This window comes from Lates calcarifer, linkage group LG7_2 (assembly GCF_001640805.2).
Source record: "Lates calcarifer isolate ASB-BC8 linkage group LG7_2, TLL_Latcal_v3, whole genome shotgun sequence".
NCBI classification, from domain to species: domain Eukaryota; kingdom Metazoa; phylum Chordata; class Actinopteri; family Centropomidae; genus Lates; species Lates calcarifer.
Window position 1 is genome coordinate 586,234 of NC_066854.1, and position 24,232 is coordinate 610,465.

Consider the following 24,232-nt stretch of genomic DNA (forward strand, 5'->3'; position numbering starts at 1 on the left):
TGTAGTTTGTATAATCTGTTGTAATGTGCGTAAGCTGTGTAGCATCGTCTGTGTGGGTGGGTGCCTTTAATTTTTAGCTTTTACAGCCCGTTTAAGTTGGGGTGCGTTTGTTTCAGGCCCCAGGGCAGCTCTGTGGCCCATGTGGAGTCGGTGCTGCAGCAGCTGGAGGAGTCTCATGTTCAGCTGGAGGAACTTTTCCACCAGAGGAAGATCCGACTGGATGTTTACCTGCAGCTCCGCATACTGCAGCAGTGCACGCTGGAGGTAAACTGTTCTTTATTTACAAAAACAAATAAAATAACTTCCTTAACCTCCATCCTCTACGTTCGGTCGAGGTTGAACTCTCTCTGTTCGTGTTTTGTAGGTAACTGGGGAAATGGATGCCTGGAAACAGGACCTCCAGAAACAGTCCCAGGACTTCTCCAACGAGAAGCTAGCATCACCGCGGCTAGCCGATGTAAACCAGGACAAGCTAGCCCAGGACAAGCTAGCACTGGGCCAGTCACGGCTAGTGGAGTCTAGCCCAGAGGCGCTAACGCTAGCTCAGCAGCGCATCCACAGGTAAACAGGCCGTTCTGATAACATCATCGACTCATCAATAAATGTCAGGTGTTGATTGATTGACTGATCGATTGATCTGCAGGCACATGGAGCGAAGGCTGGCTATGAACAACATGATCTATGAGGTCATCCAGCAAGGTCACGACCTTCAGCAGTACATCACCGAGGTCCAAGCATCAGGTCAGAGTCAAACTAGTTGGCTGCTAGTACTTCCTGTTAGTAAGTTTAATGCTAACGTCGCTAATACTACTAGAATGAGCGCTGCTAATGGTCGCTGCCAACAGGGACATAAATCTGAGTGTCATCTGCATATTGACAAAACTTATTCCTTAATGTAAAACAAGAACTGAGAACTTGAGGATGTTCTAACAATTGCTTTTGGGACTAAAAAGGTTTGACTGGTCGCTAAGGGAATTCTAGAAGTTACTGACAAGTCTTTTTGTGGATCCCAGAGGTCATTGTGTGTTGTAGAGCTCCTTAAAGGGCTTGAGAGTTTATTTAGTGGATTCTAGTGCTCCTTAAAGGAGGTTTAATGGTTACTGGGCAGGATTCCAGAGATCCTGGTATGCCTGTGGTCTTTCAGGGGGATTCCCTAAAAGGAAAGACCTTGAGGAATTCTTGAATCTTTTTGTGGGTTACAGTGGTCCTTGAGTGTTTTATTGAGTGTTCCAGTTCTTGAATGAATTCCAGTACTCCTTAAAAGGGTTTGGTGACTTTTGAGGGCGGTCTGTTGAGGGGTTCTTGTCGTCCTTAAGATGGTTCCAGAGATCCTTAATTATTCTCCAGTGGTCCCTAAGGGGGTCAGACACACCTCCAGGAGTTTCTATGGATTTCAAAGCTCCTCGAATGGTTTCTAGTTCTTCCTATAAGGTTTCATAGATCTCTGATAGTTCATGTGGTCTATGAGAGGGTTCTTCAAGTCCCAAATGAGGTTCAGCTGATTCTTCAAAGTGTTTTGCTCCTCTGGACAGTAGAGATTCATTAAAAGGTTCATGTTGTTCTTACAGGGTTTGCTTCCAGTCGTCTGAATGGCCTCTGGAAGCGGTTTTTGGGCTTGGGCCAGTACCTGAGGGGGGGTTTGGGTTTCCTTGAGGGGTTTCCAGAGATCCTTGATTGCGTCAAACAACCATAAAGAGGCAAAAGGCCGAAAGAGGTGGAAAACAGGACAGTTCACAGTTCACTGCAACAAAACCACACACAGATTCTATTTTCACTTCTACTGTTAAATAGAATATAAAATAGAAGACAGTAGAATAGAGAGCAGTGTAGCATCGGTCTGACCAGTTCAGTAACACACTGATGATATTAGGGGGGAAAGGAGGGAGGAGGGGGGCAGAGAGGATAATGGGAGAGGGGGAAGAGGGGGGATGGGGTTGCCATGGAAACTGCTCTCTGAAGCACACAGCTGGTCCCCATGGAAACCAGCGTATTGAATTTGTCATGGAGACACACACACACACACACGTATGTACACATGGATGGGGATGAAAACACACACATATGTAGGTTTGTTGCTGTACTTGTGAGGACCTAGCAGCCAAAATGTCCTCACTTTGAAGGTGTGTGTGTTTCAGGTATCGAGCTGTCGGAGGCGGAGGGGGGTCTGTCCTCTCAGGTGGAGGAGCTGCAGCGCCTCCTGCAGGACAAACAGAAGGAGCTGCAGCAGATCGCAGATCACACACACACACACCTGGAGCAGAACCTGCAGCTGAGACACCTGCAGAGCCAGGTCAAACAGGTAACACACACACACACACACACACACACCTGCAGAGCCAGGTGACGTCCAGGTGATGACCTCTCCCTGTCTGTCTGTCTGTCAGGTGCTGGGCTGGATCTCAGAGGGCGAGGTCATGCTGTCGTCCTGCATGTTGAACTCCAGCTGTTTGTCTGAGGCCGAGCAGCTGCAGAGGGAGCACTGAGCGCCTCCAGCAGGCCATAGAGGTCACTGCACACACACACACAATGAACTAATGACACATTTATCCACCTAAAAACCTCCTGACGTGGACACACCTGTCTGTCTGTCTGTCTCCAGGCTCTCCTCCACGCTGACTCCCTGCAGAGGACCCATCAGGTGGCTCTGGCTCTGCAGCAGAGAGCAGAGCTGCTGGTCAGGTCAGTTACTGCTGGACTAATATGACTTTTTAACATGATGCAATCCTTTTTGTTAAACTAGAAACAGCCATTTCATCTCTTTTCAAAGACACCAGACTCCATTGACAAAAACAGGGATTTAACCAGGAGCTGCTGGAATACCACTGCCTCCATCTGTTAGTGTGTCTGTGTTACTGTGTGTACTTTACTTCAGTGGAAGAAGTAATCAGATTACTTTTCACCACTGAAAGTCACACAGTATACACAGACACACTAACAGATGGAGGCAGTGGTATTCCAGCAGCTCCTAGGTTAAATCCCTGTTTTTCTCTATGGAGTCTGGTATTGATAAAACAGCTGTAATAAAAATGTCTATCTCTGTGGAAATCCTACTCATTGGGTAAATCCTGATCCAGAACCTGTTTGTCCACTGCCATGTGACCATCTTCCCCCCTCAGGTCGGGTCACTATGATCCAGATGCAGTGAGGTCTTGCGCCCAGACGGTGGCACTGCACTGGCAGACTCTGATGCTGAGGATCGAGGACCGACTCAAGCTGGTCAACGCCTCTGCCGCCTTCTACAGGACGTCCCAGCAGGTAACACTGTCAGTCTGCTTATCCCTTACCTGTCCCACCTTAAGTCTGTAAGACCACCTCACCTGTCTGCCTGCCTCTCCAGGTGTGTGGGGTCCTGGAGAGTCTGGAGCAGGAGTACCGCCGGGAGGAGGACTGGTGCGGAGGTGGAGACAGACAGCCGGAGCAGCTCCTGCCGCTCATCAACAAACACATGGAGCAGAAGGAGGCGTTTCTGAAGGTGAGGAGTGCTGGAGAAATACAGGGTTGTTGTTTTAAAACGACTCAGCCGAAGAGTTTTGTCTCCAAACAGTCCTGAAATTTACATAAAATAAACTCTAGTGTTTCAGAAATGTCACTGTGCTAATGTAGTAGCACGGGGTTGCTTACCTTCTTGTTTCCATGGCAACAGGCGTGCACCCTGGCCAGACGAAACGCCGAAGTTTTCCTCAAGTACATCCACCGCAACAGCGTCACCATGGCGAACATCTCTGGCCACAGCGTCACTGTCTCCGGGGTAACCGGGGTTACAGAGGTCACCGGGCACTCCAGGGTACCTGAGCAGCAGGTCAAAGGTGAACGAACACACACAGTAGAAATACTACATGTGATGTTTGGTGTAAACAGACAAGTACAGTGGATCCAGGACAGAGCCCTGAGGAACACCACGGGTAATTAGTTCATATTAGTGGGGAGTAACAAGTTAATTTGACTGACTCAGGTGTGTCTTCGTGTGCAGGTATCCTCAGTGAGTTGCTCCAGAGGGAGAACAGAGTTCTTCATTTCTGGACTTTGAAGAAACGTCGACTGGATCAATGCCAGCAGTACCTGATGTTCCAGAGCCACGCCCAGCAGGTAGACCGACTGACCGGCCTCCCCGACAACCTCTGTAGTCTCATTTAGACACTCGTTAGCAACCGCCTTTTTTAAGACACGCAAAAGCTTCAAACATCAGGAGTGGGGGATTTACTGACCCATTTTATGTCGGAGGATAAAACCTGAAAATGTCTTGAGCTTGTGTTAAAACCACAGACCTTATTTGAGACATTGCTAACATGCTAACATGCTAACTGACTTCCTGGTTTTAGGACTCATTCTGGCAGAGAGAGTAGGCAGCTCAAACTCCTTTCCCTCTGAAGTCCAAGCACATTAAACTTGTCCTGTGATTGCAGGCTCTGGATTGGCTGCAGCAGTCAGGTGACCATTACCTGGCCACACACACGTCGCCGGGGGCAAATATGGCTGAGACGCAAGAACTGTTGAACCAACACAGGGAGTTCTGTGTTTCCTGCCAAGGTGAGAAAACACTTATTTCATTTGAAAAGAGTCTAAATACCAAAATAAATCCACACATGGGAATTAACTAGAATATATGAGAATTAATGGAAATAAAGGACAATTGACAGGAATATTATATAAGTACTAAATTATTAAAAATAAAAAATGTCACTTTTAAACTTTTTTTTAAAACCAGGAGACGTGTTCAAAGGGACCAGTTTTAAGTTGGTAACTTGAATCAAAATAAATCATTTAGTATTTCTCTCAGCACACACAGGAGAAGGTTCACCTGCTGATCCAGCTCGCTGAGAGCATGTTGGCCAAAGGCCACGCCCACCGCACCGAGCTCCGCCGCTGCGTTTCCACCGTGGACAAACGTTACCGCGACTTCACCGTCAGGATGGGACAGTACCGCCACCTGCTGGAGACGGCGCTGGGCGGCTGCTCACAGGTAAGAGTCAGAGCGACCAGGAAGTAAAACAATGCACGTGTAGAGTATGTAGTACTTCCTGTTTCATGAGTGTGATGTACGGTGTCCCTGTCAGGACAATAAGGACTTGGAGCTGGAGCTGATCCCCAACAGTCTGTCCGACTCCGACCCTGAGGTCAACCTGTCCGACCCCAGCCACCAGGTCAGCGACGAGAAGAGACGCTCCGCCCGCAAGAAAGAGTGAGTAGTATCAGTATTAGTACTAGTACTAATAGTAGTAGTAGTAGTGATGTACATCCTTTGATAACACCTGTGTTTGTGTTGTCAGGTACATCATGGCTGAGCTCCTTCAAACAGAAAGAGTCTATGTCAGAGATCTGCAGGAGTGTATTGAGGTAAACAAACATCACACTACTGTAGTACTGATACTGCACTGTTACATACATTACTACACACTACTGCGTACTGCATCATATTTGTTTGCTTAAAGGAGAATTCAGAACCTGTAATCAAACTGCTTTTCTTTCAGCTGCTTTTAATCGCTCTTTTCAAAGCCACCAGACTCCATTGAACAAAAACAGGGATTTTACCTGGGACCTGCTGGAATACCACTGCCTCCATCTGTTAGTGTGTCTGTGTTACTGTGTGGTACTTTTACTTCAGTAAAGTATCTGATTACTTCTTCCACCACTGAAAGTCACACAGTAACACAAACACACTAACAGATGGAGGCAGTGGTATTCCAGCAGCTCCTGGTTAAATCCCTGTTTTTCTCTATGGAGTCTGGTAGTGATATATAGAGATGTTTCTGGTTATTACTCTTTAATAAAAAGCTCTGTCTCTGTAGGAATCCTGTCATAATGTGTCAGACACTGAGAATAACAGTCTGTACTTCCTGATGTTGACACTGCTTCCTGTTGCAGACGTACCTGTGGGAGATGACGAGCGGCTCAGAGGACGTCCCTCCAGGTCTCGCCAACAAGGACGACATTGTGTTCGGAAACATCCAGGACATCTACGAGTTCCACAACAGGTACTGTAAATTATAGTGCAACAGGAAACACAGTACTACACATCTAGAATGTCTACAGATTCAAAGCTATATACAGTGAATTTATTTACTATAACACTGCAGAGGTACTTCACAGTATTCTGTGTGTTTTGCAGTATTTTCCTGAAGGAGCTGGAAAACTACGAGCAGCTTCCTGAAGACGTTGGACACTGCTTCGTTACCTGGGTAATAATCAGCTCGGTTTAATTTAAGTCAGTTTAAAAACAACATCAAAGATTAAGATAAGAAATAAATATTTCTGTTTCTGTGTTTCAGGCTGATAAGTTCCACATGTATGTGACGTACTGCAGAAACAAACCAGACTCCAGTTTACTGATCCAACAACACGGCGTGGGATTCTTCGAGGTCAGGACCGCTAAACGTCTCTTTAAAACATTTTAATAATGTAATAAGAACTAATAATTTAGCTTAGGAAGGTGTTCAATTGTTTACTAACACTTTTACACTAACAGATGGAAGGCAGTGGTATTCCAGCAGCTCCTGGTTAAATCCCTGTTTTTCTCTATGGAGTCTGGTAGAGATATATAGAGATGTTTCTGGTTAAACTAAAAGGATCTGACTCTTTAATAAACAGCTCTGTCTCTGGAGGAATCTCATGCTGTAACAAGTTTAATGTGTGTTTGTGTTCAGGAGGTCCAGAGGCGACATGGTCTTGCTAACTCCATCTCCTCAGCTCTCATCAAACCCGTTCAGAGGATCACCAAATACCAGCTGCTGCTCAAGGTAACGCTGACTGATATTACACGTTTTTCAGCCACATTCAAAACATGCGAGACCAGAGCTTCTCCCACAGCGAAGCATTTTTTATTTTGAATGGCTGTTAAATCTTGAGGAAGAAAAAAAAAAGTGTTTCTTCCTTCTGGCTGTTTGGAAAACACAACACCCCTGAGGATTTCACTAAAGCTGAGAGCAGCTTTAAATCCAAAACACTTTATGTGGAGCCCGAAGGATACAGTCTGTGTGCCCAGAATAACAAATGAAAAAGATTTTATGTCAGTTTGAAAACTTTGTTGTAACCTAGGCTCAGCAGCAGCAGGAGCCTGAAGGTGACGTTCACATAAACCCCCTAAGACTCAGTGTGTTTGTGTTACGTCGTCGTTTTTATCTGTTCAAGGAAACATTTCCTCAAACTTTTTAAAGCATCTCAGTTTGCTGTTTCATGTGTTTTTACCTGTATACCTGTGTGTTTCTGTTGTGTGTTTGTAGGAGTTGTTAGCGTGCTGCGAGGAGGGGAAAGGCGAGATTAAAAGAAGGCCTGGACGTGATGCTGAGCGTCCCAAAGAGAGCTAACGATGCTATGCATGTTAGCATGTTGGAAGGTAACACACACATTATTATTCACACGATCATCAGTGAGAGTAAAAATAAACGTCTGTCGCTGCTTCACATGGACATTTTTAATTTAGACTTTTTTACGTCATCGCCAGATCCCGACAAAATACAGGAACGCCTTCACATTAAAAGCCTTTTAGTGGAGACTTAGCTGGGGGGCTTTTATTGTGAAGAAAACATAGGTTTTTTTTGGTTAATGAGTTGAAGGTGTTTAAGGGTTTTACTGTGAAGGAGCAATAGGAGTTTTATTGTGAAGTCTTTTAGATAGCTACAGCTGGGGGGCTTTTATTGTGAAGCCTGTGTAGTCTCTAATGTTTGTTGTAAAGCTCCTGAATGCACCAGAAGATATAAAATAACTTCTGTCCACTCACAGTCTCGTCCTGCGTAGAGTCAGGACGTTAACCCTGTACTTCCTGTGATGTCCTCCGTCAGGTCTGGAGGAGGGTCTGGAGGTTCAGGGCGAGCTCCTCCTCCAGGACTCCTTCCTGGTTTGGGAGCCGAAGTCTCTGATCAGGAAGGGGCGTGACCGGCACCTCTTCCTGTTCGAGCTGTCACTCATCTTCAGCAAGGAGATCAAGGACTCGTCCGGACGAACCAAATACCTCTACAAGAGCAGACTGAGGGTAAATGAAGCAGGACACATTTATCAAACATTAGACGCGTTACAGAGAATTTAAAGGCACAGTAGAATAAAAATCTACTTCCTGTCGCTCTATCAGACGTCAGAGCTCGGAGTGACGGAGCACATCGAGGGGGATCCCTGTAAGTTTGCTCTGTGGGTCGGACGAACACCGACGTCTGACAACAAGACAGTGCTCAAGGTACGTTCACTAACTCCTGCTAACTCATGCTAACTCCTGCTAACTCCAGCTAACTCCTGCTAACTCCAGCTAACTCCTGCTAACTCCTAGCTAACTCCTGCTAACTCCACCCAACTCATCTGACTTTCGTCTTCCTGTCGTTCCCTCCTCCACAGGCGTCGTCGCTGGAGCTGAAGCAGGAGTGGGTCCGCAGCATTCGGCAGGTGATCCAGGAGAGGCGGGGTCACCTGCGGGGGGCGCTGAGGGAGCCAATCCCCCTCCCAAAGACTCCCAACCCCACCCTGGGGCGACAGCGCAGCATCAGCCGCAGGTCAGTTCACACGCCCACGTTCGATTCCTCTCTACATGAAACAAACTAAACAAACGGACGTTTGATTATTCCCTGGCTTTTTATTGAACACACAATTAATTGATTAGCAAAAACAATAACTGGCAGATTAACTGATGATGTAAACAGCCGTTAGTTGCAGCCCTGGTGAGACTGAACCAGGAGAAAACAGACGGTGGAAAAACAAGAATAAATGTGCTCCTGTTTCTCCAAACGTCAGGGAGACCAGTGAGGATGCAGACAGTCTGGGTGATGCCAGCAGTCAGCCTGACACCGTCTCCATCGCCTCCCGAACATCGCAGAACACCGCCGACAGCGACAAGGTAACACACACACACTCGTACACACTGTGTGTATTCAGAGGGGTGTGTCGAACAGTCGTATGACCTCACCGCTGCTGCAGCTGCCTGGGTGTGTGTGTGTTAGTGTGTGTGTTTGAGGGAGTTTCCTCTGTCCGTCGTCAGATTGAGCCTAAAAACTTTCACTTCTTCTCTGCTCTCCAGACGAGGTATGTTTGATTTATTTTTACCTGTTGTTAGCTGGGGGTGGGGTTAGCGGCTGGATGCTGTGACCTCTGACCTCTGAGGGGCTGTTAGTGCACAGACACTTGTGAAACATGAATGAGACTGAATCTGTCAGTGAAAACATGTTAGAAACACAGTAGAAAATGTCATTATAAATAGAAAATCAGGTGTATTTGGGGCTGAATATATGAGTCATACACACTGTTACTGTACCAGGAGGTCAACGAACTCTGGTGTGTTTGCCTGTTTGTTTGAACTGGTTCTGTCAATCAAAGTCTGGGCTGAGATTGTATTTTGCATCTGGAAATATCTCTATATATCTCTACCAGACTCCATTGATAAAAACACTAATTTTACTGGGAGCTGCTGGAATACCACTGCCTCCATCTGTTAGTGTCTGTGTTACTGATATGTAGTGATGTTTCTGGTTAACAAAAATAACTCTGGCATTTTTGAGCTTCGCCTTATGTTCCTGTATTTTGGTCAAAATAAGAGATAACAGAACAGAAACAGAAATATGACTATATATCAGTACCAGACTCCATTGGCAAAAACAGTGATTTTACCGAGCAGAACACAGGAGCTGCTGGAATACTGCTGTTAGTGTGTCTGTGTTACTGTGTGGTACTTTTACTTCAGTAAAGTATCTGATTACTTCTTCCACCACTGAAAGTCACACAGTAACACAGACACACTAACAGATGGAGGCAGTGGTATTCCAGCAGCTCCTGGTTAAATCTAGTGTTTTTCTCTATGGAGTCTGGTAGAGATATTTAGTGATGTTTCTGGTTAAACAACAAAGATCTTACTCAACAATCTGAGGCTGTCAGAAGCTGGACTCAATACTCAAGTTACTTTAAAATGTACTAAGGTGCTTTCCACCGCTGTACACACACATGTGTTAGTATCTCCACATGTTGTAGTGATCCTGTGTATGTGTGTGTGAGATGGTAGCTGGGCTGTACGACTGATCACAGCTGTGTTCGATTTGGACGGGGAACACCCCACTATTCCCTATAGACTCTGTGTGAGTGTGTGTGTGTGTTTCCTAACCCAGCTGGAGCCCATGTGCTCGAGGTAACTATAAGTCAACACACACACACACACACACAGAGTCGCTGGTAACCATGGTGCTCTCATCTCATTGTCCACAGATCACATGATGCTCGTTCGGGCCAATCAGGGCTCAGTGCGCCCCGCTGTGATTGGACGAGGGAGGAGTATATATTAGGATGATGCATGTAGGTCTCAAGGTTTATATTTCAGTCGTTTGTCATGTGGTGTTTATGTGTCTCTAATGAATTCCTCAAAGGAAAAAAAGGCGTCAGTGTTCGCTGAGGAGAATATTATTATTTCTGGTGTTTTATATCAATTCAAAGCTTTAAAACGACAGTGGGTTGTTTGTTTGTTCAGTGATTGTTTTGATTCTTTTTATTGGTAAATTCTGGGGCGTTATCTCAGCTACAGGAAGCTGAAAAACACTCTCCTGCCCTGGTGAAATAAAAATGTTCTGATGATGTTCAGACAGTGAGAAACTGGTGCAGTTCATGTTTGACCAGCAGGTGGAGCTGTTTACGATCTGAGAGACAGATCATCAGTTTATTAACGTTGTCAGTTATTCAGATGCTTTAAATGTTATTTAATGGTAATTTATAAAACGTTAACAGAAGATTGAAACTTTATTCTGTGGATGTTATTTGATGGAGGACAGGTTGGGGTTATGTTGTGTAAATGCTGTTAACAGAGGTTTGTTGTTATAAAAAGCTGCTAATGCTACAGTATCATATTTCATCACATTAAATAACACTGCACTGTCACTTTTAAAGTTTGAAAGTTTGAAAGTCCACACCCAGACAGCTGTAGCAGTGGTGAGGTCATGGGACTGAAGAACACACCCCTCTGGATACTGTATGTGTTTGTTGGTGTGACGCCCCTCCCACTACTACTACTACTACTACTACTACTACTACTACTACTACTACCACCACTGAAGAGTGTGTTACAGGTAAATAAACTCACCTGTCTGTCTGTCCAGCTGTCAGGAGGCTGTGAGTTAGTGGTGGTGTTGTTGGATTTCTCCTCCGGGGGACCAGGAGAGCTCAGCGTTCGCTGTGGTCAGACCGTGGAGCTGGTGGAGCGTTCAGCCGAAAGACCCGGGTGGTGTCTGGTCAGGACGACAGATCAAACACCCCAGCAGGTAAGAAATCAAACGTCCCCTCTGGAAATTAACCAAGTGTGGGCAGGAATATGTGCCACTAGAAAGATAGTTTGGAATTGAATGTTAGATTTTGAAATTCTAAAACTTTAAGTTACACTAATAAAACTTGATTAGACTAATTGATGGAGAAACGGTAGGTGATTAATTTAGCTGTAGGTCTAGTTCACGTCCAGTAGTCGCTGTAATCGGAAACAACGTGAAATGGCAGAAAACAAAAATAAGCAGCAAATGAATCAACAGATGTTTTAATTGAATCATCAATTAAAAGGCATTTTGTCCTTTTCTTTTCTAGATTTACATTTTAGCACAGAGTTCTCATTTTTAAGAAAACAAACATGTCTAACATCAGCCCTGTGTTTCCCTGCCTGTAGGAGGGTTTACTGCCGATGAGCGCCCTCTGTCTGTCACACTCCCACAGTGCAGCCGACATGGAGGGGCTCATCCCGGCGTCCACCACCTCCTCCAGCACCTCCTCTACCTGCACCACCACTTCTTCCTCCTGCAACTCCTCTACCACCACCACCTCCTCCAACTCCTCCTCTACTGTGAGCGCTGGGAAAGGTAGGAACACCTTTCTCCAGGTTTTATTTACAGTGTGAACATGTGTCACCACCAGGCTTTAATGGCTAATGCTCGGATTGAAACCTAGTATTTCTTGGTACCAAATAAAATTTGTCAGTAGCACCTAGAATTAGAAATTGCTGACCACCAAAAGCTGCAACTGAGTGTTTTCTTAGATTTGTGCACTTCTTTGATTTCTTATTTTATCGATGCTAATTTCAGGTACGACTGGTTTTTGGGCAACACTTCAGATTTCTGAACTTTGACTTGTTTTCTTAAGTAAAATAAGAAAAACTGTTCACATTTACCTATGAAATATAATTTAAAAAACAAACTGATAGTATGAAGATGTTTTATGGGCACACAATGCTGTGTTTTTAGCCTTGACGACGTAGCTACGAGCTAGCTTTGGATTCGTAGACTTCAGGTGATTTGTGTTAAAAATCTGATCAGCTTTGGTACAAAGACGCTTCCCAGAACTGGACCAGAGTACTGAGTGTAGCACGTCACTGTAGAGCTTTATTTATCATCATGCACCATGTCCCTGTCGAGCCTGACTGATACCAGGGCTAAAATGAGCTAACTTGTTAGCTAATGTTAACTTTGCCCAGTGGCACAGAATGGTAGCAAACTATTTTCTCTTTATTAAAATTCATTCAGTGATCAATAAAAGGAGGACCTTTTCACTCCTTTCACCATCTGCAGCACTTCCTGTGTTTGCCCCATGTCACTTCCTGTTTAAACAGAGGGAACTTTAAACATCCTCAGCCCACACTGTGATGTATGTGCGTCCCACATCCTGTGGCGCTCTCTAACTTGTCCCCTAAATATTTAAAATCATGTTTGTAAAATTGTAAACATGCAGAGTCCTCTGTGCTCTTGTTCTGCAGCCGGAGCATGAAAAATTAAACCTGTTCTGTTTGTTTGTCAGAATCTGACGTTTCACATTAACGTCACAACGAGAGCATGTTTAAACATCCATCTTCTGTTCGTTAAGATGATTTTAGAAACAAACATAACCAAACATCTAATGTCCCAACAGGTAACAAACTAAATGTTCTTAGAGGTAACAATGGAGGCAGTAATGCACCATTTTGTGTCACTAAATAAAACATAAGGAAAACATTTGATGTTGTTTTGTGTGATAACTGAACTCAGACAGAGTCAGAACTTTAACACCTGAGGGTGAACGTGGCCTCGGTCTGATAAGGTAACTTTGTCCCAGTATTAATCTGTAATCTGGTTTGGCAAGATGTCTCAAACACTCAAACACACACACACACACACACACACACACACACACACACACACACACACACACACACACACACACACACAGAGTGGAGAGGTGAGACAGCTTCAGAGTTAAACATTGACCTGAAGGAGTTTCAGACTCAACAGGAATCTGCAGTTTAACATCCTGAATGTGTGTGTATTACTGAGTGTGTTACTGTGTGTGTGTGTGTGTGTATTACTCTGTGTGTTACTGTGTGTGTTGTGGTGGTTACCTGCTGGGTCTTCTTCCCCGTCTGAAAACAATGGGAGCTTCAGTTTAAAAATAAAGTGGTTGTTTTCAGGTCAGCTCTGCTGTTTATTTAGATTCATTTTGTTTTATTTAACTCCACTGAGTTTCCCACTCTTTAAATTTAGATTACATCTTTAGACTCTGCTCTTTATAGTTTTTACTTAAATTTAGATTGAAACATATTTTATTCATTTTAAATTTACTTTTATGTTGATCAGTTATGTAAGTGATTTAAATTGATTTAATCTAATTATTTTATTATATTTATATTCACTATTTTTTATTTCCCTATTTTATTTTATTTTTATCATAATTCATTTTATTTATTACCTTACTCAATATTTTTGTTTTAGTGTGCGTTTTTCATTCTTTATAATTAGTTTAAATATCATGTTGTTTACAGTTTTTATTACATTGAATCAAATTAATTTAATTTAAGTCTCATTAGGCCCCGCCCCCTTCATCTGACTCCACCCCTTGTGGTTTAGCCCCGCCCCCACAGATCTCAGACTCCTCTAGTTTCACTGAGCTCTGTGGAGAGAAACACCTCTCTGTTTCTCTCTGTTACGTCTTCTCAGCTTTTATTTATGTTCTTTTCTGAATGGACTGATGTGGAAGCATGCGGCGGGGCAGAGGTGCATGCTGGGATTGCTCTGCTGTTTGGGGATGGATTGTGGGAGAGGGAGAGGACGAGCGAGGTGGGTTTTAAATAAGACAGAGGGACGAAGAGTGTTAGGACGTGTGAGTGTGTGTTGGTTAATGAGTGACTGAACAAGGTGACTCTCTCTCTCTGTCTCTCTGTTCTATTGTCTCTCTACCATTACAGTGACTAACGTGCTGTGGGAATGTTAAAAATGTGTGTGTGTGTGTGTGTTGAACAGGACATGCAGGTTACATGCGTGACACACCCAACTGTGTTATTGTGTTAACATGGTCCAGTTAGTGATGACAGGAAGAACTGTCTGTGTCTCTGATTTCAAGTAAGATAAGTGTAAGAAACATCACTGTATATCAGTACCAGACTCCATTGACAAAAACAGGAATTTTACCGAGCAGAACACAGGAGCTGCTGGAATACCACTGCTCCATCTGTTAGTGTGTCTGTGTTACTGTGTGACTTTCAGTGGAGGAAGAAGTAATCAGATACTTTACTGAAGTAAAAGTACCACACAGTAACACAGACACACTAACAGCAGTATTCCAGCAGCTCCTGGTAAAATTCATGGTTTTATCAATGGAGTCTGGTACTGATATATAGTGATGTTTCTGACAAAAAGGATCTTACTCCTTAATAACAAGCTCTGTCTCTGTAGGAATCCAATGTGTCAATGTTAATGAGGTTCTAGGTAAATAGATAAAAAGCCTTTGTTATATTTTCAAGCATTTCCACTCAGTGTTTTTTATCTTAAATTATAAATTATCCATGAAGAGGTGAATTCAAATGTTTCCTCCTTCTCAGACCATACTTAAGTCCAGGATCTCTCTCTGCTTGTGTCTTTGCAGACTCCAGTCTCTACAGCTCTGAGGGTTCAGGGCTTCACACTCAGACGACCAGTAAGACACTAATCTGAATTTACTCACATTACTGATGCACAGTGAACGCACCATGACGTCACTGACCCCTGTCGTTGCTCCTCCTCTCTCAGGTGCCACCTCCCCTACAGTGTATGGAGTGGGTGGGGGTCCAGGGGGCGCCGTCGGGTCTCCAGGGCCCAAACGCAGCGGCTCTGGAACTGGAAACACCCTGAAGGTAATGGCTGAGCCGCACAGTACTCCTGTCAGCAGAAGTAATCAGATTACCAGTTGCAATAATTTGAGGAGGACATCCAGTAAAGCAGGAGTATTAGTAATAGTACTATCATGAGTTTTTACTTGTTTTTATAATAAGTTAAATGTATGAGACTGTGGAGAATCAACTACAGCTCCCATGGTGCATTTCACCAGCAAACATCCAATCACCAATCCGATAAAACAGGATCCGTTTGGTTTAGCTAGCACATGGTGTTTGCCTGGTTGCCATGGAGATACAGATTAACAAAGTTAAGAAGCTGAAGTAGTTTGACAGACTCAATGTCCACTTGCTTGCTTTTTCCGGACCTTTCAGCCACATCTTATGATTTTCATATGTTGCTGTAATAAGTCGGTTGTGAATCAGAATACTAGCATTGTTAGTTCTAACTGTATATAATCGCGATTTTTTCAGCGTTGGTTGACCAGTCCTGTTCGGAGGCTGAGTCAAGGTAAAGCTGACGGACAGAAGAAACCGCCAATCAGAACCAGGAGGCGGGACAACCGTCCGGAGCTGACCACGCCCCTCACTGGCAACGCTCAGACGGTACGTAAACACACATTTAGACGTTAAAGACGCCAAACGAAGCGTGTGTAATGTGATGTAATCCTTTTTTGGTGTGGGGGGGGTTGTTCCTGCAGAAAGCAAGGAAGGAGGAGGCGGGGCAAAGTGGAGGGGAGGAGGAGCCAGAGGAGGAAAGCCACACCCCTCTACCACCTCCAATGCAGATCATCAAAGACCCCAACAACCCCGAGGTAACCAGGGAGGGGGGAGGACGTTAGCAATCAGAATCAAACGCTACAGAATTTACCATCAATAATTTTAACCATTTCTCTTTCTTCAGGCTTTGGATTCAGATCAGGGCTCCAACGAATCAGACACCGAACAGAGAAACAAAGCATTGAGAGGACGCATGTAAGACACACGCACATAAAAGACATAAAAGTAGAATGAAAGACATATATGTGAACTCTTTGCCTATGTTTCTGTGCAGGTTTGTGGTTAACGAGATGGTCCAATCAGAGAAGGACTATGTGAAGGACCTGGGTGTGATCGTAGAGGTGAGACATGAAGCAACATCAGTGCGTTAGCCTCCGTTTAGAACCACATTTCGCACCAATTTCACTAAATAAAACTCAATATTTAATGGATAGATTCTCGTGAAAACTGCAGCCTCTAGGGGGCGCCAGCAGGACTTTTGACTTGTAGTTAACAACATTGTTTGTGTTGTTTGTCAGGGCTTCATGTCCAGGCTGGAGGTCAGAGGGATTCCCGAGGACATGAGAGGAAAAGACAAAATCGTCTTCGGTAACATCCAGCAGATCTATGACTGGCACCGCGAGTAAGTGCGACGCAAACACGTGCAAAAATAAACACAGTTTTATTTTTCCTTACTTCACATGCTCTCTGAGATTCACAGTGTGCTTTCTTGTTTCAGTTTCTTCCTGGTGGAGTTGGAGCGTTGTATTCAGAATCACGACCTACTAGCCGACCTCTTCATCAGACACGTGAGTACTACAAAAACTGCAGTACCTCTACTCACCAGCAAAGGCACTAATGTTTTAAAGTGAACATCTCATTATCATTTGTCTGTGTGTTGTAGGAGCGACGCCTCCACATGTACGTGGTTTACTGTCAGAACAAGCCGAGGTCTGAGTTCATCGTCATCGAGTACGAGACGTTCTTCGAGGTAAAACATCCACATTTCTTTACATTTCTGAAGGTGTTCGAATGTTGGTTAATGTCTGTTTTATTCTTTCGATTTTAAAGTATAAGTCTGGTCATTTCTCAGCTCCAACTGAAATCCATCTATGGAAACTATTCTGGTTAAAAACAGTCAAAAATAAACAAGAAAAGGTCTTAAACGGTGACGTACCTGCAGGCTTCACTAAACGGGTACATTTTTGAATGGAGTTTGGTGTAGAGGGCTTCTCCGTACAGCAGCCAGACACAGGAGAAGCAACAAGTTTTCAGATGAGATAATTCTCCTGCGACACAAACAAAAATCGATCACTGTGAGTTAGAGAATGAACCCGTCTCTCTCTCCGTCTGTCTGCAGGAAATCCAGCATGAGATCAGCTGCAGGATGTCAATCAGTGATTATCTGATCAAACCCATCCAGAGAATCACTAAGTACCAGCTGCTGCTAAAGGTCTGTATCATACACATCAACACAAGCCTTTACATCACGGTGAACTGGAGTGGAGGTGGATTTTTAGGTTTATAGGGAAGAATTAATGTCAGATCTTATGGTGTGTCTGTCTCAGGATTTTCTCAAGTATACGTCCAAAGCAGGACTGGACTGTGAGGAGATCGAGGTGAGTTCCAGCTGTTTGTTTATCTACACCACAAAGAATCCTGTATTTAAAGCTCCTGGTTTCAGTTTTGAAGTAAAAGCTTCTTTCTTTGTGTTGGTCTGCTGTTGTCATGATGACAATGTTAAATGATTTACACAGGACGGTGAATCATCACCCTGTAGACTTCTGTAATATCTAACAGCTACCTGTGTGTGTTTCTGTCTGTACAGAAAGCGGTGGAGCTGATGTCATTAGTTCCAAAGCGCTGTAACGACATGATGAACCTGGGACGCCTGCAGGGATACGAGGTACACCTGTCTGTCTGTCTGTCCACCTGTCTGTGGTCAGTAACAGAATCTGAGGAGACTCAATATGAGTTTAAGACACTCTGATTCCGATAATCTGAATTTTTAAGGGTTAGGATGGGGATTAGAATTAGTCCTAACACTAAAATGTCAGTATATGGTAATAAAAGCAATATTTATCGTCACATTTCAGTCACTCCCCAATCCATTCCCCCAACGACAATCCAATTATAAGACTATTTTACCTCAATGGCTGTTTCCAGGTTGTTCTTCTGCCGCCACAGAACAATTAATTTACCTAGAACATGAACCCTGAGGAACCCCATAAGTTATTATTTACCCTGTCAATGACATACTACTGTATAGCTATTTGTATATTAGATGTGGAAGTAAGCAGGTGTTTTCAGACATGTTAGTGGAGTTCTTCTGCCCCCATGTGGCCAAAAAAATCAACTACCTGTCTGTCATCCAGGGGAAGTTGACGTCTCAGGGGAAGCTGCTGCAGCAGGAGACCTTCTGTGTTTGGGAGCAGGACGGAGGAGTTTTGTCTCGCAGTAAAGAGCGTCGAGTTTTCCTTTTTGAGCAGATCGTCATCTTCAGCGAACTGCTGCGCAAAGGCTCCAACAACCCGGGATACCAGTTCAAGAACAGCATCAAGGTTAGACTCTGTAATGATGGTTTATACTGTGTCAACACATGGATCAGGGTTAGACTTGAATAAAATAATCTGTATGTGTGATCAGGTGAGTTACCTGGCGATGCAGGACAGTGTGGACGGTGATCCCTGTAAGTTTGTGTTGTGGTCTCGCGGCTCAGCGGAGCGCTTCACGCTGCAGGCGTCCTCCGCCAGCATCAAGATGACCTGGGTGGAAACCATCGCCGCCCTGCTGGATGCCCAGAACAACTTCCTGTCAGGTGAGTAAATCCTCTAAAAACAACCTTTAAATTCCCTAAATCTCATCCTTTGATCTCCATGTTTCATCACTTAGTCACCTCCTTGAAATTTCCTTGTATCTTACCCTGAATCATTACCAAATCATCCTTGAAGCATCCTGGAATCTGCCTTCATTACAACTGAATCTGTTGAATCTTCCCAAACATCCTTGAATCTCCTTAAATCATTCTAACTCATCAACCTGAAACAGCCTCTCTTTGAATCAAATCACCCTTACATACCTTTGAATCTCCCTAAAAACATCAGAGATCTCCATGAATCCTGATCTGATTTTGTTGAATCTGATCCCGTTTAAAGCTCTCCAGTCCCCCATCGAGTACCAGAGGAAGGAAGGTGGGATCTCTGTGACCCGCCCACTGTCATCAGGGCGACCGCCGTCAGCCCCGCCCACACCAAACGGCCACGCCCCTCAGCCTCAGCCTGACGGCGAGCAGGACGATCAGGTTTGAATTTTCTTTCCTTGGAGTCGAAACTGATTCCTGATGATTGTTTTGGTGAAACCACATGACCTCTGTCCCCCTTCAGGAGCTGGTTCTGGTGCTGCAGGACTTTGTGGCAGTGCGGGAGGACGAGATCTCCGTGTTCCGGGGGGAGAGGGTTCAGATTCTGGCGTCCAACCAGCAGGGTCAGAGTCTGGTTTACCGGCCGGCCAACAGCGACTCGCCGGCCGCCGAGGGCTGGGTGCCACGCAGCATCCTCAACACACACTGACACACACACAGACACAAATACACAAACAAACACACACTGACAGCAGGGTCAGAGTCTGGTTTACTACTAGTACATACATGTACACATTGACATGCACTTAAAATACTGCAAGCCAACGGGGCCAGAGGCATGTCCGGAAAGGTGGAGCCTAAAGACGGCGGCGTCAGGTCGCTACGGTCCTGACCTGATCTTTACTGTAGCACCACCATCTTTCTTTTGACCGCTATTAAACTTCACAATAATAACTCCAGATAGGTAAAACAGGAATCATTTTTACTGGTTTTAACTCCTTTCACTGATGATTTAAGTCCTCAACAGTTGAAAACATAGATCAGAAGTTACAATTATATTTGCTTTTTGGATAAAATGTCAGAAAATGATCAAAATTAAGCAGCAGAAACCTAAATATATTGAGTTAATTATCATATGAAAAAAAGAAAACTGTGCTGTTACAACTAGGGAATGGTCAACATCTGTCCTTGTAACATTACATAAACGATTAATCGATTTATTATCCTGTTGATAAAATCATCTAATCTAAGAAATATTGAGAATTATCACTGAAAACTTCTGGCATGGAGACATGACGTTTTTTAGTTTGTTCATGAAATACTGCCATCTACAGGCGGGCGTGGTACATGGTGTATTAAATTAGCAAAATAAAAATCGCCCCAATAATTTCACAGTGGCCTCAGATTGTTTTGTCAGAGGTAAAAACGATCCAGCATTTTATAGGTTGAAGAAAATATTAGAAATAAAAATAATTAAACTTCCTGTAGAAGACGATGTTCAGCTGTACTGTGACCCTTCAGATTGACCTAGCGACTCCTCAGTGGGTTCCCAACCCTCATGTTGGGAACTAAACAGACGGATGTCTCCATCTTCAGGCTCCACTTTCTAGCTGTGCATGTTTCCTGACACACTTTACGCCCTGATTACTTGGCAGTGTTAAACACCACACACACACACACACACACACACTCCCAGCAGCAGGTACTGTTAGTCTCCTCCCTCCCTCCTGGTGCTTCAACATTCAGCCAAAAACGCACCTCCTCCTTCCTCCACCCTCACCTCATCCAATCAGACACCGCCGCCGTCCGGTCTGGTCGTCCTCTCCAAGTTTACTGCCCCCGAGCGAACCGATCGCACCTGACGACATCACAAACTGTTTCCTGTGGGACAGCAGGAGGAGGGGTAGGGGGGATCACATGGTCACACCATCATCATCATCATCACCCATAGCAACAGCAACAACAGACTGGGACTCCAGGAAGCTGCCGTTGCCTAGCAACCAGAGACAATTAAAAAAAAAAAAAGGCCTCCTGGAGGAGAAGAGGTGAAATAGACCCGTCAGCCAATCAGAACTGAGCTCTCTCTCTCTGCGTGTCATCCTGTGAATAGTGTGTATAAACAGACTAAGGACACAGACACACACACACACACACTCCATACACACACCACTGCTACGATGAAGATGACGAAGATGAAGATTACTATGATGATTATGATAATTAAGAATAATAGAATCTGTTTTTCACCTCAAAAGAGAAAAAAAAAACGAGAGAAACTGTTTGTCATATAAATGTTTGTGAGTGTGTGTGTGTGAATGAGAGAGAGCGTGTGTGTGTTTGCGTGTGTGTGTGTTAGTGACACTGTCCTGTGTGTGTGTGTGTGTTTTTCCACGGACAGTTAGGTGGTGTCCCGGTGTAGCGTTGCCATGACAAATTGTTGTGTTTGCGGTGACACCCGTTTTTTTTTTTTTTCGTCTTTTTAGCGAACCAGAGCTGTCGTCGTCCCCTCCGCCCCCTTCCTCTCCCCTCCCCTCCACTGTTACCATAGCAACCGGCAGTGGAGCCAACATGGAGGCACGTGCGTTCAGCTCTGGTTAGTTTGGATATTCTGATTATGCATTTCTTGTTTCTGTAAATAGACCAGACCTCCTGAACTGCTACTCCACTAAACTCCGGACACTGAACCTGTCTGTCTCTCTGTCCACCCGTCTGTCTGTCTGTCTGATGGACGGGCAGACGGCAACAACTCCACCTACTGTGACCGTCTGTTTCTACTAAAAACTCAAAGCTGTAACCTTCAACACGCTCTCTACCTGTCTCTCTACCTGTCTCTCTCTCTACCTCTCTGTCTCTCTCTCTGTTTCTCTGGTGCCATTCTCAGACAACACCCCGGTCCTTAAGGAGCTACGCATCCTGTCCAGTGCGCTACACGGGCGGGGGGTTAATGCAGGAAGTAGTTCACTGTGAAGGGTGTAAGGAGAGACGAAGCAAACTATAAAGGGTTTAAGGTGGAATGACAACACAATGTGGTTGGTTTTTAAGGGCAACACACACTGGTGACGCAAGTTTCTTACACGATCTTTGCATGTTAAGCTATTACCTTCATGTTTACCATGTTTTGCCTGTGTCTGTCTGTCTGTCAGCAGGATTATGCAAAAACTACTTCACCAATTTGCACCAAACTTGGTGGAGGGATGGAGCATTGAACAGAGACAAACCCATTCAATTTTGATGCAGATCTGGTTACAGGGGTGGAATTTTTAACCAATTTCCTTAACACTGTGTGATTAGATGTTTTCTGACGTATATAGGAGCAGCAGAGCTGGTTCACGTCAACCTCTAACTTCTTTTTCTGACACTTGGTGAAAAGAACTAAAGATGCGTCAACAAACAGTTGGCAAAATGGCTACAGATGAAAATCCAATGTCAACACTAATACGGTCAAATCAGCTCATTTTATCAGAGCTACACGTTGTTTGGATCAGATTTCAGTTGCTAACAAAATACTACAAATAACACAACAAAAGTTTATCAGACAAAGTTAGAACTAGGAAAGAGTTCTGCATTATTTTGATTAAAATATAATCCAGAACACAGTTTCTGCAAATGATGCAGTGTGAGTGACATATCCAGTGTGTGTTGCACTTAAACATAGTTTAATGCTGCATTCACGTTCTGTGGGAACTGCCATGATTACCATTTCCCGACATGTAAAGCGTGTTCATGTCCATATCTCTAACTTGGCGCTGAATAATACAGAAGTGCCTAAAAAGACACACAAAAAAGCCAATGTTCAAGGTATTTAAGTACAGATTTAATGGATACAGTACTGTATTAACTATGCTCAGTATTTTTTCTTCACATGACCAACTCAACTGTCTGATGACGTGAACAATTGCAGGTCGAGAACATGAGAATCTTTAGGACCCCACATAACATGAACGAAGCATTATTCAAGTGGATATCACTGGAAATGAAAGCCACCTTATTCGCCTTTCAGGAATGGAGAATGATTTTATGTTTTCAACATGTCAGTGTCGTGACTGGGAATGCAAAAAAAAAATAATTTTTTTTGAAAACTAAGAAAAGTAACATTTATGGTGTTCAAGAATTTTTAAAACCGTGAACAAAGTTGCAACTTGTGAACTCGGAGTGCACCGGAAGGATTTAGGATGGGATTGTAGTGCACTACAAAGGGCACAGGATGGTGATTGTGCACTCTGAAAGTCTTAAGGTGGAAAGTAGTGCATTATGAAGAGTTTAAGGTGGAATGTAGTGCACTATGGAGGGTTTAGGATGGAAGAAGTGCACTAAGGAAGGTATTAGGTTAAGAGAGGCACACTATTAAGATTTTAAGATGGAAAGTAGTACACTATGAAGGGTTTGTACTCAAGCATAATGCACTATTAAGAGTTAAGAATGGAAGGTAGTGCACTAAGTAGGGTTTATGGTGGAAAATAGCACACTATTAAAGGTTTATGATGGAAGGTAGTGCACTACGGAAGATGTAGCATAGAAAGCAGTGCGTTATGAAAGTTTTCAGATGTAAAGTAGTGTACTATGGCAGGTTGAGGGTGTAAAATAGTGCACTACAGAGGGCGTAGGGTGCTGTTTGAGACCTAGCCTTGTTGCCGATCGGCAAACTCAACTAACCAATCAAACAGTGTTATTTGTACAGAACTAACAGCTGCTAACTGACTGCTAACAGCTCTCTGTTGTTGTTTGTAATAAACTTCATTTTTCATCCAAAACTATTTGTATTCTGTCTGTATTTATATTTACTATTCTGTAACTTACTCAGTAAAACCCTTTGCACATTCAGAGTAATTACAAGGTAATTGAAAAGTAAGAAATATCAGTAATGCTTTATTTTATGGGAACTTTCCTTGCAATTTCCTAAAAGGTTAAATGGAAGTTAACCCCTGATTTCCAGGATATTTCCAAGACATAACTTGGTATTAATTACAAGTTCTTACTGAATACTGCATGATTCCTTATCATCATTTATTCCAAAAACATGAAAAACTAAGGTTCAAAGATATCTGAGTTATTGTTTAAGTAAAAATACCAAAACAGCACAGTACAGTAAGTTTACTTGCCAGAAGACTTTGTGTACTTGTGATATTGTGGTATTATCTAGTGTCATTATGTAATGTGAGGTAATAATGCTGACTAGAAGTTTGAAAATGGGACATGAACTCTGCTCTCTGGTGTCAAAGTCATGTGCATCGGAGCACCACACTAAATAAATAAATATGAGAGAAAGTCACAGTATTTATTCTGCACTGGAACAATCCAGAACCAGTAAAGTCATCTGAGCTGCATCACCTCGCTTTCAAAATCTAAATTAATGGTATTTTAAGGTTCAGTAATTTGTAATACACAGTGTTGGCATGGCTCTTTACAGAACTGCGACCTGTAGATAAATCAGATACAAGAGGCTGTAAAGCTGTAAACTGATTTAACCAATTACACAGGCAGAGATAGAGCCGACAAGTCTGAAGTTCAAACTCTCATATCTACTCCAAGTTTCACACATTTAATGTAGACATTCAGAGATAAAA

General features: G+C 43.7%; 1 protein-coding gene and 2 long non-coding RNA genes across 3 annotated transcripts in view; 1 reads left to right on the plus strand and 2 right to left on the minus strand.

Annotated features, from left to right (window-relative positions):
* The window catches only part of LOC108873203 (kalirin-like), a 30,941-nt gene extending 9,589 nt beyond the window's left edge, over positions 1-21,352 (plus strand). The window contains 43 exon segments of the mRNA XM_018661331.2: positions 87-264; positions 365-561; positions 644-741; positions 2,136-2,299; positions 2,385-2,480; positions 2,482-2,505; positions 2,600-2,679; positions 3,117-3,255; positions 3,338-3,472; positions 3,644-3,806; positions 3,971-4,086; positions 4,404-4,514; positions 4,766-4,960; positions 5,055-5,179; positions 5,268-5,334; positions 5,863-5,972; positions 6,107-6,176; positions 6,267-6,356; positions 6,642-6,734; positions 7,218-7,253; positions 7,255-7,330; positions 7,776-7,966; positions 8,063-8,164; positions 8,320-8,474; positions 8,713-8,815; positions 11,052-11,213; positions 11,606-11,795; positions 14,824-14,874; positions 14,967-15,070; positions 15,524-15,655; positions 15,751-15,864; positions 15,954-16,024; positions 16,104-16,170; positions 16,348-16,451; positions 16,548-16,617; positions 16,713-16,799; positions 17,169-17,261; positions 17,377-17,427; positions 17,637-17,714; positions 18,184-18,369; positions 18,455-18,626; positions 18,964-19,109; positions 19,192-21,352. Of these exon segments, the coding sequence (XP_018516847.1) occupies positions 87-264; positions 365-561; positions 644-741; positions 2,136-2,299; positions 2,385-2,480; positions 2,482-2,505; positions 2,600-2,679; positions 3,117-3,255; positions 3,338-3,472; positions 3,644-3,806; positions 3,971-4,086; positions 4,404-4,514; positions 4,766-4,960; positions 5,055-5,179; positions 5,268-5,334; positions 5,863-5,972; positions 6,107-6,176; positions 6,267-6,356; positions 6,642-6,734; positions 7,218-7,253; positions 7,255-7,330; positions 7,776-7,966; positions 8,063-8,164; positions 8,320-8,474; positions 8,713-8,815; positions 11,052-11,213; positions 11,606-11,795; positions 14,824-14,874; positions 14,967-15,070; positions 15,524-15,655; positions 15,751-15,864; positions 15,954-16,024; positions 16,104-16,170; positions 16,348-16,451; positions 16,548-16,617; positions 16,713-16,799; positions 17,169-17,261; positions 17,377-17,427; positions 17,637-17,714; positions 18,184-18,369; positions 18,455-18,626; positions 18,964-19,109; positions 19,192-19,377 (4,978 nt within the window). The 3' untranslated portion in view covers positions 19,378-21,352.
* On the minus strand, positions 5,157-7,825 carry LOC108873206 (uncharacterized). Its single transcript, XR_001959380.2, has 3 exons — positions 7,715-7,825; positions 5,869-5,954; positions 5,157-5,286 (listed from the first exon to the last, which is right to left on the minus strand). It is a non-coding gene; the product is annotated as an uncharacterized LOC108873206 (long non-coding RNA).
* Positions 8,387-18,594, minus strand: LOC108873205 (uncharacterized). Its single transcript, XR_001959378.2, has 6 exons — positions 18,464-18,594; positions 18,169-18,377; positions 16,986-17,097; positions 14,902-15,095; positions 11,036-11,180; positions 8,387-8,519 (listed from the first exon to the last, which is right to left on the minus strand). It is a non-coding gene; the product is annotated as an uncharacterized LOC108873205 (long non-coding RNA).
* Positions 21,353-24,232: the final 2,880 nt, after the last annotated feature.